At 40.5% G+C, this 17606-nt stretch overlaps 1 protein-coding gene across 3 annotated transcripts in view; it reads right to left on the bottom strand.

Annotated features, from left to right (window-relative positions):
- The window catches only part of NUP107 (nucleoporin 107), a 43581-nt gene extending 39166 nt beyond the window's left edge, over window positions 1-4415 (bottom strand). The window contains exons 1-4 of one of the 3 annotated variants that reach the window (XM_003989029.6): window positions 4260-4415; window positions 2166-2257; window positions 1647-1733; window positions 473-588 (exon numbers count right to left, since the gene is read on the bottom strand). In XM_003989029.6, coding sequence (XP_003989078.2) covers window positions 473-588; window positions 1647-1733; window positions 2166-2257; window positions 4260-4267 — 303 coding nt within the window. In that variant the 5' untranslated portion in view covers window positions 4268-4415. Of the gene's footprint in view, window positions 1-472; window positions 613-1642; window positions 1734-2165; window positions 2258-3804; window positions 3904-4259 lie in introns of those variants that run through there. The other 2 variants (XM_011284115.4, XM_019835195.3) reach the window with 2 other exon arrangements.
- Window positions 4416-17606: the final 13191 nt, after the last annotated feature.

Here is a 17606-nt window from a genome sequence, read left to right as displayed (position 1 = left end):
CAGCCCAGAGCCTGACACGGGGCTCGAACTCCCAGACCGCGAGATCGTGACCTGGCTGAAGTCGGACGCTTAACCGACTGCGCCACCCAGGCGCCCCTCTTTTCTTTCCTTTAATGCATTGTCTCTCTTCCTTATGATACTCTTCATCCATTTCTCTTGGCTTCCTACTCTTCTATGCTTCAAAACAGGGCTCGTCAGCAACCAATCAAGTATTTCTTCAGAGGAGCAGACTGTCAGATTAACACATTCTATCTGCACCCAAATGTTGCTGGTATTACAGTTTCCAACTATGACAGGAGATGCTTAAGGTTTTCAGTTTTCTGAAAGCCTAACCAAAATACAATTTCAATCTACGTAACCTACCTAGTTAACTCTTTTGAGGACTATGACTTCAAACCTCACTAAAGGCTTTTAAGCTCAATATCTTACTTATATGAAAAGGGGGAAATTTTTACCCCATTTTTCCACATACCATAGACAGATTTCCCAAGAACCCTGAAGACTGTGTAAGCCGGGGAGACCTCCCTCCTGTTCCAAGAATGCAGGAAACATCTGGATGCCTCAGTAAGCTTCGGCTGGGTGGAGTAACTACAAACAAGAGGTTAGAAAAAGAATCCAAAGTGCATGAACATTGATCATGAAAACAAAACAATCAAACCACCAATAAATAACTTTGTTTCTAATTATTTAGATTCTAACCAAGTAAATCCTTTAAATATTAACATTTCCATGATATGAAGATTTAACTTATTTTTGTAAATTTGATCTTTTGGTACTAGTGAGCCCAGCAGGAAAATCTTTTACTGCAAACAGAGATGCTTTCATTATAACATAACTAAGTAGTAAAAAAAGAAAGACACTAATGAGTCCATGGATTATTCATATTCCAATTTTACAAATACTGAAGAGGTAGTTTAGTGTAAAGGGCACAGGCTTTGAAGTAAACAGATCATTGTCTGAATTTTGGTTCCATCACTTACATATATGCTTAGCCATGCTATCCTCATTGAATAACTTCTCCACGTCTCTATTTCAGTTTTGGTAAAACAGAGATAGAATACCTACATCACAGTTATTGTGTATTTATGTAAAGTATAGTGCCTCACACATGGTAAGGGTTCAACAAATAGTAATGCAATCATTATTATTTGTTCTTAACTATTGATATTGTAACCAAAGATTATCACGTGTACTGTAAGCTTTAATATATAGCTATTACTATTATTAAATATTATATTAATGTTATTAAATACTATGTATATTTAACATATATAAATATATATGACAAATACTTGTTATATATTTATATATAAATATATATTATATATTGTACATAATATTTATATATATAACAAATACTTGTTATATATTTGTACATATTAATATATATTACTATATTATTAAATGCTTTAAAAGCAAAAATTCTTATGAGGCACCTGGGTGGCTCAGTCAGTTGAGCATCACACTTCAGCTCAGGTCATGATCTCACAGTTCATGAGTTAGAGCCCCGCATCAGGCTTGCTGCTGTCAGCACAGCGCCCAATTTGGATCCTTTATCTCCCTTTCTTTCTGCCCTTCCCCGGCTCACACTGTCTCTTGAAAATAAATAAAACAGTAAAAAAAAAAAAAAAAAAAAAAAATCTTACAAGGTGGTCGAAACGAACTGGGAGTTCGAGGGATAACCTGGTTTCTTGGTGTAGTATTAGCAAAAATTTCATCTTGGGATGGCCGAACTATAGGAAGAGTTAAGAAAAGTTTTCCATACAAAAAAGACACCATTAAAGTTAGAATCAACCATATTTACCCTATATAAAATATCTGAATACACTTTTCAACAAGATTTTGATGGCTACCACTTTTTCTATGCAAAGAGTAAATCACTCCCTCTACCGCTTAATTTCTCAGATATCAGTCTTATATTACTACACACTGAACTAAGAGTACTTAGATTTCAAATAAAAAAAGGATATCTCATCTCAGCAGAAGCTAGCTACAACAGGATAGCAAGAACGTCCTTATTTTCAAGGTAACACAAATTTTAACAATTTCCCTATCATTTTATTATAATACTGAATGTCTAATATCTCTCATAAAAAGAAAATTCTATAACTCTGATTCCAAGCATGCTGTAATTTGAATAATGATGCTTACAACATAAAGGATACTTAAAACTCTTTTTTGAGCACTCTGTTTCCGTGCAGTCCGAGTCACTTCTGCCTCTCGGATCACAGGAGATGACATCTCTCCATAGCCGCTCCTAAAACAGTATAATTAAGTTCATGTGAGTGAAATGATAATGTACCATTTGCAAAGAACTCTATCATGACTGGAGCAAAAGACCCTGGGTCAGTCAAAGCATACATCATCCCAGTAGCCAAGTCTTTGACCTTTTGGTTAACAGCGCTCTTTGATTCCAAACCCTGCTTATCCCTCAAAGTCCACTTCTCAAATTTTTCCTGCACAGGCATCTTTGAGTTTCTAGCACTCACTATGTTATTCTCACCTACGGAATGATTTCAACACTTGGCATCTATATCATAGCACTGTTCTACATAATTGCTTCATGAAGGCAGGTCTCTCCTTGGTTGAATTGAGGAGTTCCCTGAAATTGCAGGAACCATCTCTTAAAAGAATATTCCGCAGTTCCCAAAATTCTTCAAACCATGGGTACTACGAAAAATAAAATCTGTTGTTGGGACTGGTGAGATGGGAAGCTAATTAAAAAAGAATTCTAATAAATTGGAGAAATGACTCTTCAAGTTATTTCTCCCCAGAGTACACTAATGGCATCTCCTGTCTCAGTACTATTGCAGTTGCCCTGATCTCCCGTTGTTCTCAGCTCAAGGTCTAGAAAATAAATCGTGTGAATTAAAAAACCTATATTTTGAGGGGCGCCCGGGTGGCTCAGTCGATTAAGCATCTGACTTCGGCTCAGGTCACAGTCTCATGGTTCGTGAGTTTGAGCCCTGTGTCCAGCTCTGCGCTGACAGCTCAGAGCTAGAAGCCTGCTTCAGATTCTGTGTCTCCCTCTCTCTCTGACCCTCCCCCACTCATGCTCTGTCTCTCTCTCTAACAAAAGAATAAACATTAAAAACAAAAAAAAGACCTGTATTTTGAGACAAGAATCTAACATGCTTTTTCCTCCACTCAAAATCTTAAGATAGCTCTGAAGCCTATAGAATCAAGTCCAAATTTCCTTTATTTTTACAATCTAACCCCCGACTTACTAGTTCAGTCTTATATTCAACCACAAACATCCTCATACAAACATACATCGCATGTGACCATTCAGCTACACAATGCCTTCCTTTTCATATTCTTGCACCCTGTAGATGTTTCTTCTACAGAAGCCTACATTTGCCCCTCTCATCCAGCTGGTGAACACTTACTCACCAAAGAGCCTCCTGGAGTCTGGAGACACATGTATCAGGTGGGCAACTTGGTTCTTCTACTTATTAGCTTCCTAACTGTCACCAAGTTCTTAAACTCTTTTAGCCCCAGTGTAATCTATGAAAACAGGATCAGAGTACCTATCCTCATAGGATTGTAGGAAGACTAAATTAGCTAATACAATATATGTGGTAATAACAAAGCATTTAAGGCACTCAATGTTAGCTATTATTCAGGCCAACTAGAGAGTTACCTCCTTTGAGAAGTCTTCCTGATAGATCCCGTGGCAGAGAGACTTTTATCGCATCCTCATTTTCTCTTCCCAGAGAAAAGTTAAAACACATCATTTTGCGCTGCTCCATTGTCTCCTCCACTACAACTAATTCCCAGAGGCCAAGAACAGGAAAAACTCACCTGTATAGCAGGAGGCTAGCATAGTGCCAGGGTCATAGAAAGACTTTAATTCTGTAACTACCTGATGCTGGAACTTGTATCAGAAAGTCTGGGCTGAGATCCCAGTTCCGTCACTGTCTGGCTTTGTGACCTCGGTCAAGTCAGTCGGCATGTCGAAAGCCAGACCACCTCCTATTCCGCCCACCCCAGCAATGAAAAACGTTGCCCCAAAACGCAGAACAGGTGGCACAGCTGCCGCGAACACGCAAGGGATGATCACTGTCCGTATCCATTCCCGACCCAAGCTGCCTTTCTTCCATCATCTGCAGAGACTCCCAGCCCGGGGAAGGAGTCCTAGGGTTAGCACCCGGGCCTTCCTGGCTTCCTGTGAGAGTTGGGCTTCGACTATTTAGTTCAGCCCTACAAGCAGGAAGGGCAAGTGTCCTAGCTTAACCATTCCCACCACCTCAACTGACCTGTCCATGGCCACAGCCTTCTCCACCGAGAAGCTCGCCAACTCGACTCCAGCTTAACCACCGCGTTTCAGCCTTCCCGCTCTCCGGAAGCAAACCCTTCGACCCGGAAGCAAGTCCTAGCTAAGCTGTCTTAGAAAAAAAGGGGAGGGAGGAAGAAACACCTTTCCCCTTGAGCGCACGCGCGACGACTTCCGCCTTACTGCCGCAGGTCCGGTCTGCGCAGGCGCGAAGGCTGTGCTTCAGTGCGAAGGCGTCTGACGGGACCGGGCTGAGCCGGGCAGGGCTGAGGGGGCGGGGCAGGGGGCGGGGCAGGGGCGGGGCCGGTGGGTTTAGCTGTGTGGCGACGCTGCCGCTTTGCCTGACTGGCATTTGTGGGCGTGGGCCAGGCGCCAGGTTATCCTAGAGGGAAACTTGGCTTGTATTGATAGTCTAGAGAAATGTGCGGTCATTTCCTGGTATTCTCAGGAGGCCGGGACTGAGAAGGAACCTGGACCCTGAATTCAGACATGCAGGCTCTCCCCTCCACCTCCGGGGTCCCTGCCAGTCTCACTCAACTCATCTTGTTTGAATTGTAGCGTAAACCCCCTACACTTCTTGATATTGTTTTCCGTAATGGCTCTTTGTTTTTCTTTAACTTGGTATTTTTCCCTATTAAGGAGAAAAAGATCACTTGCCTTAGAAACCATAAAGAGCGGGGTGCCTGGGTGGCTCAGTCGGTTAAGCATTGGACTTTGGCTCAGGGCATGATCTCCTGGGTTGTAAGTTTGAGCCGGTTTCAGATCCTCTGACTCCCTCTCTCTCTCTGCCCCTCCCCTGCTGGCTCAGTCTCTCCTTCTCTCGCGCTCTCTCTCTCAAAAATAAACATTAAAAGGGGCACCTGGGTGGCTCAGTGGGTTAAGCATCCGACTTCCGCCCAGGTCATGATCCTGAGCTTTGTGGGTCCAGGCGCCGCGTAGGGCTGTATGCTGACAGTTCGGAGCCTGGAGCCTGCTTCAGATTCTGTTTCTTCCTCTCTCTCAAACCCTCCCCTGCTTGCACTCTGTCTCTCTAGCTCCCCAAAATAAATAAATATTAAAAAAATAAGTACATAAAATAAACATTAAAAGAAAAAGCATAAAGAGTGATATGTAAGTGATGTATCACTAAATTCTACTCCTGAAACTAATATTACGCTATATGTTAACTAACTGGAATTTAATAACTTGATACAAACAAAGCATAAAGGGTGATAGAATTGCCCTCTATTTCAAAGTGCCTGGATAGGCAAAAAGTAGCATATTCCTGCGCTGAAGGAATCAAAGCTTTGCCTTACCCATTTACATTCTGCTGCAATCCTGGGTAATGTACTGGGAAGGCCTCTTCGTACTGGATTCCCATTAAGACTGATGTGGAAGTGTTGGAGTTCAGAGCCCATGGCCAAGAAAGAATTCTTGAGATGTCTTCAGTGCAAAAAGGTGGTTTTATTAAAACCTTGGGAACGGACCTGTGGGCAGAAAAGGCTGCCCTAGGGTTGCGATGGGTGACTAATTATATACCTTCAAATTATGAGGGGGTTAGGAATAGCGTAAGTCTCTAAGGATTTTTGGAAGCAAGGTTTCCAGGACCTGGAGGGGGCTAGCTATCGTTAGGAAAAGTTCATTTATTACTGTTTAGTCAAAACTCAGTCATGAGACCCTTCAGATGTATATCAGTGGGCCATAAGCTTGGAGGATGATTGCTAACATAACGGGGGGCGGGTAGAAATAAAGGAAGTTTGGAAAGGAATTTTTATATGTTAAAGTAGACTAAAGGATCTTGAGGTCAGGATAATGTTAAGCTAAGATTGCCTTTTGCCCTCAGCAAAGTGTCATCATCAAGCTCCTAGAGGGAGGTCACTCTGCCTGTTTCAAGGACTTGTCAACGGGCTGTAGACAGTAAGGAAATTTAATTTTTCACTTGCCTTTGTTTCCCACATCATGACCACGTGACATTTGGAGAAAAAAGAAAAAGTGACCTTGGATTCCATCTAGGCACAAACCCTCCACGCGTATTCCCCCTCATCTGTAAAATGGAAATACCACCCTTATCACCGTTGTCGCAAAGATTAATGACAAGATGCCAAATGTACACCTTCACATGGTAGTCAGTGAGTCTCCTCTTTCAATTATCTACTTAATGAGTCCCCACCCTGGTGCTCTCTCATTCATCCTGCCTCCTAATTTTCCTTATTCTCTTATTCAAGGTGCAATCTGGTTCTTGTTCTCTTGTTGAAGGTGAAATCTGGTTCTAATGATTTTGTGGTGCTGGAGCAAAGTTATTCACAGCGTGAGCCAGTGGTTCAGGTTCTTGCCACGCGTCCCCTGGCAACTGAATTCCAATGTGTTCTATTCATATAATGTACTCGAAGTGATGGACCATAAGGCACACAATAGAAAGGAAGAGCAGTTTGGGGTGAAGGGTTAGCCCAATATTCAGTTCATATGCAAAGAGAAAACATTTGTCGAAAAGCGTGGGGGGGGTCACTTTTGACGCATGTAATTAGTAGGCATGAACATTTAATTTGTAGGCATGAACATCATACTACCCCCAAACTATTTGAAAATGTATTCATTTGATTACCTACCTTAAAACTATTTGGAATAAAATCTTTTGTATGGTGCCTGGTGTATATATTCTGGCTTTATGTTTGGATGTCAATGAAAAAAGTTCATTACAGCTAACTTCAGCAAAGGGGAATTTACCAGAAGCCTATCAGGAACTCACAGAATTGTTACGAAGCTGGAAAAAAGGCTTGGGAACAGTTGCACAGGAGCTAGAACCCAGAAAACAACTACCACCAAAGCACTCAGAGCCAAACTGTCTCTGATCTGGAGCACTCTTTGCTGTCTCTTACCCTCAGCAGCTGAGGAAGAAAATCATTACTTGTTTACCCCCTCCCGAGCTTTCTATTTTGAAAACTTTCAAACCTCCATGAAAGCTGTAAAACAGTACTCTAGGTGTCAATATATTCTCTACCTGCAACAGCCAATTGCTAACATTTCCCCACAATTGCTTGCTGTTTGGGTTTTTTTGCCTGAACCATTTGAAAGTTAGTCATAGACATCTTGACACTTCACGCCTAAATACGTCAGAATGGCATCTCCTAAATCAAGAACAAGACATTCTCTTAACCAATACAATAAACAGAACATTTGGCATTGGCAGAATACCATAATAACATAGTCAATTTCCTCAGTTGTCTCAAATGCCTTTTTTTAATGTTTGTTTATTTATTTGGAGGGGGGAGAGGAGAGGGGGAGAGAGAGAGAGAGAGAGAGAGAGAGAGAGAGAGAGAGAGAGAGAGAATCCCAAGCAGGCTCCACATTGTCAGTGCAGAGCCCCACTCAGGGCTGGAACTCACAAACCGTGAGATCATGACCTGAGCCAAAATCAGGAGCTGGATGCTTAACTGACTAAGCCACCCAGGCGCCCCTCAATAATGCCTTTTATAACAGCTCTCCTCCAGTACAGGATCCAACAGAGGATTATGCATTTAGTTGTCTTGTCTCTTCGTTCTACTTTCATTTAGAGTAGTCCTCCAGACTTTCAGACTAGTTTTTGCAGAATATTTCTCAATTTGGATTTGTCCAATTGTTTTCTCATGAAAACATGAGCACTTAAAAAAAACAAAACAAAACAAAAAACACCAGGTGCCTGCATGACTCAGTTGGTTGAATGTTTGACTTTTGATTTCTGCTCAGGTCACGATCTCACTGTTTGTGGGTTCAAGCTCCACATTAGGCTCCGTGCTGACAGTGTGGAGGCTGCTTGGGATTCCCTCCCTCTCTCTGCCCCTCTCCCGCTTGCTCTCTCTCTCTCTCAAAACAAACAAATAAACAAATTTATAAAAAAATAAAAACAAACAGTTGGAAGATAGGATACAGGCATACTACATAGGTATTGTTGGGTGTTTCTCACAATCACATCAAGGTGGCACCTGAGGCCAGTCTGTCTCTGTTTCAAAATCTGCCTGACCTCTCTCTTCTCTCAAAAGAAAGCATTCTTTCACCTGGCACCTCTTTCTAGCTGTTGTCTTTTGAGTCTTCTCCTTCTCAGCCCAATTTCTTTTTTGGTAAATTGTAAGTACCTGGTTAGTGGTCTTCTTACTATAAATCCAGTAGATGTGATTATTACAGAAAGATACAAAAATAGACACAAGGATATGGAGAAAACGAAACAATTCTTATGATTCCATTAACTATATCTGGCTACAATTACATAAGAGACTCTCATCCAGAATCACCTACCTGAGGGGGCCCCTGGGTGGCTCAGTCAGTTGAGCATCTGACTTTTGATTTCAGCTCAGGTCATGATCCCGGGATCTTGGGATCAAGCCCCACGTTGGGCTCTGCACCAAGCATGGAGTCTGCTTAAGATTCTTTCTCCCTCTGCCCCTCTCCCCGGCTCGTTCTCTCTCTCTCTCTCTCTGATAAAATAATAAGAATAAAAAAGAATACCCTGAGTTTGGTTAACCCACAGAACCAAGAAACTTAACATGTTATGTCACTACGTTTTGGGATGGCTTGTTATATAGTCACAGATAACTGGAACAAGTGGGATTATACTGTAACACTGTTTCATGATCTTTTTCACTTAACAGTATGAACATCACATTATATCCAGTATCATTCATCTATATCATTCTTTTTTTTTTTTTTTAATTTTTTTTTCAACGTTTATTTATTTTTGGGACAGAGAGAGACAGAGCATGAACGGGCGAGGGGCAGAGAGAGAGGGAGACACAGAATCGGAAACAGTCTCCAGGCTCTGAGCCATCAGCCCAGAGCCCGACGCGGGGCTCGAACTCACGGACCACGAGATCGTGACCTGGCTGAAGTCGGACGCTTAACCGACTGCGCCACCCAGGCGCCCCACATCTATATCATTCTTAACTTAGCCAAACATTTTGAAAAACTAATATTCCTTTTTGTCTCCATTTACATTTACAGTGCAACCTAATGCAGTCTGGCTTCAGCCCTCACTGCTAAAGGAAAATTGCTCAAAACGAGGTCACCAATGATGTGTCAGTAAAAGTCTGTTTTTTCATTTCTCATCGTCTCTTGAGCATTTGACATCAGAGACTACTCTCTTTTCTGTCACTCTCCTGTCCCTATGTGTTACTACTTTCGTAGTGGGCTTCTCCTAGTCCTCTCTGGCTTTCTTGGCTAGTGTCCTCCCTGTCATATATATTTGTCCAAACCCGTAGAATACACAACTTATGTAAACTATGGGCCTTGGGTGATTATGATGTATAAATGTGGGTTTAGAGATTATAACAAATGTACCTCTCTGGTGGGAGATACTGATAATGAGGGGAGGCTACGCATGTTTGGGAGCAGTGAGCATATGAGAAATCTCTGTGCCTGCCTCTCCATTTTGCTGTGAACCTAAAATTGCTCTTACAAATGAAATCTTAAGAAGTATCTAAACAAAGATCACACCAAATGTTGATAGCGGTTGCCTTTGGTGAGACTGGATGATTTTGTTATTGTTGCAAGTTCACCGATTTGCTTTATTTAAAGTGATTTATTTTCGGGGCACCTGGGTGGCGCAGTCGGTTAAGCGTCCGACTTCAGCCAGGTCACGATCTCGCGGTCCGGGAGTTCGAGCCCCGCGTTGGGCTCTGGGCTGATGGCTCAGAGCCTGGAGCCTGTTTCCGATTCTGTGTCTCCCTCTCTCTCTGCCCCTCCCCCGTTCATGCTCTGTCTCTCTCTGTCCCAAAAATAAATAAAAAACGTTGAAAAAAAATTAAAAAAAAATAAAATAAAGTGATTTATTTTCATAGCATGGTTTAATTGAAATTCAAAAAAAAATTTTTAAATGAATTCACTAAGAATTCCAGTGAGTCAGATGTGAATCTGGTGAATTGTTATGGTACATTCTTTTTTATTCTTTTTTATTTTTTTTAATGTTTATTCATTTTTTTGTGAGACAGAGAGGGACAGAGTGTGAGTGGGGGAGGGGCAGAGAGAGAGGGAGAGACACAGAATCCGAAGCAGGATCCAGGCTCTGAGCTGTCAGCACAGAGCCCAACGCGCGGCTCGAACTCGTGAACTGTGAGATCATGACCTGAGCCGAAGTTGGCTGCTCAACCGACTGAGCCACCCAGACGGCCCTGTTATGGTACATCCTTAAATACTTTTTCCCTGCCCAAAAGATAGTTAGAAGGATTTTGAATACAGTTGTAGGATACACTGCAACTTCTATAAAACTAAAGGAAGTACTTAGATTACTAGCCTCTTGTTCAGATATGAGATTTTTTTTTAAATTTTAGTATTATGGGAGCAGTTTTCTTCTTTGAGCTCAAAACATTGCAAACATTCGATTATAATTTCCTAAGACTATTCGGAAAATCTGAAGAAGTAGAATTGCAGAAGCTGAAGTAATTTACTTATAGACATGGACTTGAACTAAACTAAACCACCAGCCAAAAGTATAGTAAACAACAATGGATCATGAACTGAATACAAATATCAGTTTTGGGGGCGCCTGGGTGGCTCATTCAGTGAAGCACCTCTTGATTTCAGCTTAGGTCATGTTCTCACAGTTTGTGAGCTCAAGCCCTGCATCAGGCTCTGTGCTGATAGTGTGGGGCCTGTTTTAGATTCTCTCTCCCTCCCTCTCTCTCTCAAAATAAATACATTAAAAAAAAAATGCCAGTTTTTGGCTGAGCCATGAACCAATTGCAATGTCTAGGTTTGTTTTTTTTTTAAATTTTTTTAAAGTTTATTTCTGACAGAGAGAGAGAGAGAGAGAGAGAGAGAGAGAGAGAGAGAGAGACAGAGCATGAATGGGGGAGGGGCAGAGAGAGAGGGAGACACAGAATTGGAAGCAGGCTCCAGGCTCTGAGCTGTCAGCACAGAGCTGGATGCGGGGCTCGAACTCACAGACCGCGAGATCGTCACCTGAGCTCAAGTCAGACGCTCAACCGACTGAGCCGCCCAGGTGCCCCTGCAATATCTAGGTTTTAAAACACGGCTTGACTCAGGAGACACTATTGCCTGGAAGTTAAGAGCACAGTGTTGGAAATCAGACTTCCCAGGTTTGAATCTCAGTTTGGCAGTTTATTGGCCCTTAACTGTTCTAAACCTCCTGTCTGTAAATGAGACTCTTCTCTTTAGGGTAGTTGCAAGGACTAACTACACAAATAGCAATAGAGCAAACCGGTCAAAGGCTCAGACTTGAAAACTTGATCGTCTGAGGTCACATCCAGCTCCACCACTAAATAGTGAGGTGACCTTGAGTGCCGGTGCATGCCTCAGTTTCTTCTTCTGGGTGTAATAACAGTACGAGATCATCAGGTTGTTATAAAGATTTACTGAGTTAATATATGTAAAGCCTTAGAACAGTACCGGGAATTATGATAAGTATGGCATATTTATATATATTCAAAATGACCTTATTCTTACTCTGATAATAATTATCAATTCATTTGGCAACATCAAACTCAAGACACAGGGATAGAGGCATGAGTAACATAGATTGAACTGAACCAATCCCAATCCTTTTTTTTTTTTCTGTGATGCTGTAATGACAGCAGAAGCAATTTCCCCTGTCTATATGAAGAGCTCAAAAGAATGAATACTTTATATTGAAAAATATAAATATGACTGCAAAGTCTCCTTTTGCTCTCCATATAAAGGAGTTCAGTGGATCTAACCCTGAAGAATCCTCTACTCATCCACTCACAATTTTGTATTAAATGTCTACTATGTACTGGGCACTGTGCTTGCACCTGGAAGATACAGATTGGGGGAAAAAGACCATTTACTCATTAAAAAAAAAATCATGTAAACTTACCTATTCGAACATACTTATTCAATCATAACATGGACAACATAAATATATACTTTTTTTTTAAAGTTTATTATTTATTTTGAGAGAGAGAGACCATGAGCAGAGGAGGGACAGAGAGAGAGAGAGAGAGAGAATCCCAAGCAGGCCCTGCACTGTCAGTGCAAAGCCCAACGCGGGGCTTGAACTCATGAACCGTGAGATCATGACCTGAGCCGGAACGAAGAGTTGGATGCTTAACCGACTGAGCCACCCAGGTGCTCCACAACATAAGTCTTTTAAATCACTATTATAGCTACCAGATAAAATTTGGTTATTATTTTCTTAAAATGCTCTTGCTTAAAACCTATTTTAGGTTAAACTATTCCATCTTGCAAATCGATATAAGTACTTGGTTGGCAATGTTTTATTCTTTTTTCCTCCTCGTATTGACCAGCTCTTTTACTTATTTATTTAAAAAGTGTGGTAACATGCATAATATAAAATTTACTACTTTAGCCATTTTTAAGTGTGTAGTTCAGTGGAGTTAAGTACATTCAAAGTGTTGTGCAAAGTTATGTTTAGTCTTAAATATATATATATATATATATAAATATATAATATGTATCATTATAAGTATATACATATAAATGAACCCCAAATAATTTTTATTTAATTCGTCTCCCTGCTCAAAACGTATCAGATCTTGGTAATTAAGATGAAATTCTGACAAACATTTTATGCATAAGGAGCAGTGATATTGTAAAGTAATTCAGGGCACCTGGGTGGCTCAGTTGGTTAAATGTTAGACTCTTGATCTCAGCTCAGGTCTTGATCTCAGGGTCTTGAGTTTAAGCCCTGCACTGGGCTCTTCGCTGGGCATGAAGCCTACTTTAAAAAAAAAAAAAAAAAAAAAAAAGGTAGTTAAACATCAATGATATGAAGCAAAACAGAGCTCTGAATGCATTATAGGGGAACCTGCAAGGTTCAAGTTTGGTTCAGATCAGGCAGCAAAAAAGACAGGATAAAATGTTAAATTTCAAGAAAAAGAAGTTCATGAGTCAGGGAGGAAAAATGTACTTAAGTGTGAAGCGTAAACTGTGTATGCCCTCCAAGATTCAGATGTGTTATTTAACTTCACGTTTAGAAGACAAAGTAGCAGAAAGACTAAAGGCTGGAGCGGACACTGATAGGATTTCAGCCAAGGATGTGGTTGTGGTGATAATACCGGGAAGCTATTGACTGAGTACATTATGTCTTTTCAGATAGGACTTTTTTTTTTTTTTTTTTTTGAGGGAGGGAGGTGATGCTATTTGGTTTGAAGCCAAATGCTTTACGCTGAGGTCAAGGAGGGTCAAAAGTTTCAATGCAGAGTCAGGTTGACACTGGTCTTTCCAGTAAGGCAGGGTAGTGGGTAGGATTTTGGTCAGTTCACATTTAATGAGGTATTTCACCTCTCTACAATCCAGTTTTCTCTTCTGTAAACTTGAGAAGATAAGAGTATTCTATTTAACAGTTTGTACCGGCAATTAAATAATATCTGTACCGCAATTTGAGAGGTGGTGCAGAACACAAAAACTCCTTGGGTTGAATCCTAGCCCCCCTACTTACTTGGTGGAGCCTTGGACAAATTATGTCTATGCTTCTGTATAACAAATAAATTTATTTCAAAAGTTTATGGTGTGAATTAAATGAGTTTGAATGCATAGAACAATACTAGTATAATCACTCAAGAAACATTGGCTCATATTATCATGCACCACATGTAGCAAATATTCAATATAAGTGTTTGCTCTTTTGTTCAGCACCAAGAAGGCAGGGACCATATCTGTTTTTTTCACCTTTACCGTTTGTCATTTAGTAGATGCTCAAATTTTTCTTGAATGAATGGGTCATTTCCAATCAATACAATTGCATTCAATTCCTCAGAAAGTATTCTAGTAAGAGCATCCACATTTGTATAATCAGGTTAAGTTTATTTTCACTTATATTCTGTCATATGTAGATACTTCACAGTACCCTCTACCACCTCAAAAGATTTCTTTATCATCTTCATCTTGAAAAGCTTAAAAACAGGAAGAACCTGTGAATAATTTATGTTACAGCTTCTCTTTCTTCTTTCGAATTATGTTGAATCTGAAGAGGAAAATAGAATGATGAAATGTAAAACTTTGTAATTTTGAGTGACCCGTTTACTGCTGAATTGTGATTTAAACATCGATGTCTGGCAGATTTTTAACATAAAATCGTAAATACATTATTGCTTCTTAGAATTCTAACAGTAAGAATTAGCTCAATGTAGGTTTCATTGTGGCTTGTGTTTCTAGTGTCTTAAGCATAAAGTAGTCAGTGACATTTTCAAGGTAGTGGTGAATTTGCTGACAAAAAGTTTGCCAGACAAATAAATCAATTGCAATGACTCCTCTTTACAGACATCTCAGGCTTCATCAATAGCGGAAATGATCTTGGAAGCAATTGAAAAGCTAAAATCGTTATTCTCTGTTGATACAGGACATTCTCCAGCTAGACCACAATGCAGCTTATGCTGTTTCACATACTTCTCTACTTGGCATAGGAATTCTGTAAATCAAACGCATTTGCGTTTCTGAAGAATGATTTATTAAGGCCCTGGAGAGAGCATTGCTTTGTTCTGTTTTCTCTAAATAGCAGGCTTTATACAGTGTTTAGATTTTATTTTATTATGAAAAGAAGATAACTAGCATGAACCTTACCCCATAAATTCAACTAAGAAAAGTCACATTACAATTTTTTTCTTATATAGTGTTCTCTTAAAAAAAATGTTTTTTAATGTTTATTTATATTTGAGAGAGAGTGTGCGAGTGCGCAAGTGGGGAGAGGGGCAGAAAGAGGCGAATCTGAAGCAGGCTCCAGGCTCTGACCTGCCAGCACAGAGCCTGACCCTTTGCTTGAGCTCACGAACTGCAAGATCATGACCTGAGCCAAAACTGGACACTTAACCGACTCAGCCACCCAGGCGTTATGGTGTTAGTTCTGACTGAGTCCTCATCCTGCCTGGTTTGGTGGGGTGAAGGCAAGAAATTTAATCTCACAGATCACAGTGTTCTCTCCTCTCTTCTGGGGTTTGCACAAGAATCCAGTGAGTGTCTTCTGTGGTGCTAAAGGCATTTAGCCTTCAGTTCACTTTACCTAATGCAGGTCATTGTCCAGCCTGAGTGTGTTGGCTGAATATGGGAGGAATGTGCTTCCTACCTACAGAGTGAGATGGAAGAAGGCAGGGAGGGGGAAAGAATGTAGAAGAAACAAATACACACTACTATCTGACTAAATGATAGCCTTTAAGAAACAATTTAACAAATAGTTAAAATTTGAATAGGTAGTTTACCATGTATGGACCATTATCTTTATCTGTAGGTAAGTATCTTCTAATTGAGAGGATCTTTGAAAATGTATCCTTAAGAGAATGCATCATGCATCCATAATGCTATAAATCTACTCCTTTTTTTAAAAAAAACCATTTATTTATTATTGAGAGACAGAGAGAGACAGAGCATGAGCATGGGAGGGACAGAGAAAGGGGGAGACACAGAATCTGAAGCAGGCTCCAGGCTCCGAGCTGTCAGCACAGAGCCTGATGCGGGGCTTGAACTCACAAACCACGAGATCATGACCTGAGCTGAAGTTGGACACATAACTGACTGAGCCACCCAGGCACCCCGAGTCTATTCTTTAATGACAAATTTTAAAGGTGTTATTTTAAAGATTGAAAATATAGCATATTTTGGGGCACCTGGGTGGCTCAGTCAGTTGAGCATCTGACTTGGGCTCAGATCATGATCTCAAGGTTTGTGAATTCAAGCCCTGCATCAGGCTCCTGATGACAAGCCACTTTGTATCCTCTTACACACAACCACCGCCCCCTCCCCCCGCCCCTGCTCTCGGCACCTCCCCTGCTCAAAAAAAAAAAAAAAAAAAAAGAAAGAAAGAAAAAAGAAAAGAAAATATAGCATATTTGGTTCATAAGTCAAGAGCAGGAATTGACTTTTAAAATACTTTGAGAGTATTTTGAGCTACAAAAATATTGACATATAAGAGCAAACTATGCAGGTTCTATAAATAGAAGTGCATTTAAAAGCATAAAATATAGACTATATTGGCAGTAGGCTGTAATGCAAAAAAAAACCTGTGCCTGTCTTGAACATTGACCTTGAAACTTATTTGGAAGCTTCAGTCTGTGTTGTAAAAGGGCATTAGGTAAAGCTGTACTTCAAAATCCATCCTTGCGTCCTATTTGCAATTTTTAAATGATTGAGTTTAATCTTTAGGAAACTGCTTGTCATCCTAGGGGAGTACCGCTTCTTTGTCCTTCACAAAATCAACGGAAGCTCTCTAGCTTTGTAAAAAGGTTGAATTTGGGGTAATAAAAGAAAGCTAAACTTCTTTGACTTTTTGAATGATGCTTTTTGTTTTTTCTGATTTAAGTATGAAGTTATGATGATGACTTCATTTAAAAAATTTTAACTTTACTTAATGATAGCATAACAATATTAGGAGACAACAAATGATTCAAAAGCATCCATATTACTACTGCTTAGTACAGTAATTTTTATTATTGCACATTATCTATCACATGTTAGCATTCATATTTTACATATAATAATGACATTCATATAGCTTTTAAAATGTATATTCCAGGGGCGCCTGGGTGGCGCAGTCGGTTGGGCGTCCGACTTCAGCCAGGTCACGATCTCGCGGTCCGTGAGTTCGAGCCCCGCGTCAGGCTCTGGGCTGATGGCTCGGAGCCTGGAGCCTGTTTCTGATTCTGTGTCTCCCTCTCTCTCTGCCCCTCCCCCGTTCATGCTCTGTCTCTCTCTGTCCCAAAAATAAATAAAAACGTTGAAAAAAAAATGTATATTCCAGAAACTGTTATTTACCTGCTACTGACAATGAGGATTCTCTGTATCTTCATGTTCCTGTTTTTCTTTTTCCCACTGATGTATTTTTGCTTTTCTTCTTGCACCTACTCAGATCCCCCTAACTTCCTCACCCCTTCCCTCCTCTGTAGCCATGTTAACAACCTGGCATGTATCTTTCAGTACCTTGATTTGTTCACTTTCAATACCTCGTAGAAATCCCTCTAGGTCAACCATTAAACATCAAACTCATTTTTAAACGCTGCATAACGTTCTATGTGAGGCATGAATCATAATCTTTTCAATTATTCTTTATTGATGGTCATTCACCCTGTTGCAGTTTTTTCTTCAGTAGTGTGTGGCAGTAAATAGTCTTGTGTATGCATCCTTTCATGTCTTTGGTGTAGCCACCAGGAATAGGATAGCTGGGTCAAATATGCCTATTTTAACTTTCAACAGATATTAGCAGATCGCAAATTAAGATTTTGCTTTACCCCATTTCCATCAGCATTACACGACTCCTTTCTTGTTCTCTAACCTCCTTTTTGGAATTAGAGTGTTATCTCTGTGAATTTTGCCCATGCGTTGGGCTCTTGGTACTTTGCTTTGCATGTCTCTGGCTGCTAGTTAGAGCATCTTTTTATGTTTATGAGCCATTTGGATT

Source organism: Felis catus, chromosome B4 (genome assembly GCF_018350175.1).
Source record: "Felis catus isolate Fca126 chromosome B4, F.catus_Fca126_mat1.0, whole genome shotgun sequence".
Lineage (NCBI taxonomy): Eukaryota > Metazoa > Chordata > Mammalia > Carnivora > Felidae > Felis > Felis catus.
The sequence above is the reverse complement of the archived record's forward strand: the minus strand, read 5'-3'. Positions and strand labels throughout refer to the sequence as shown.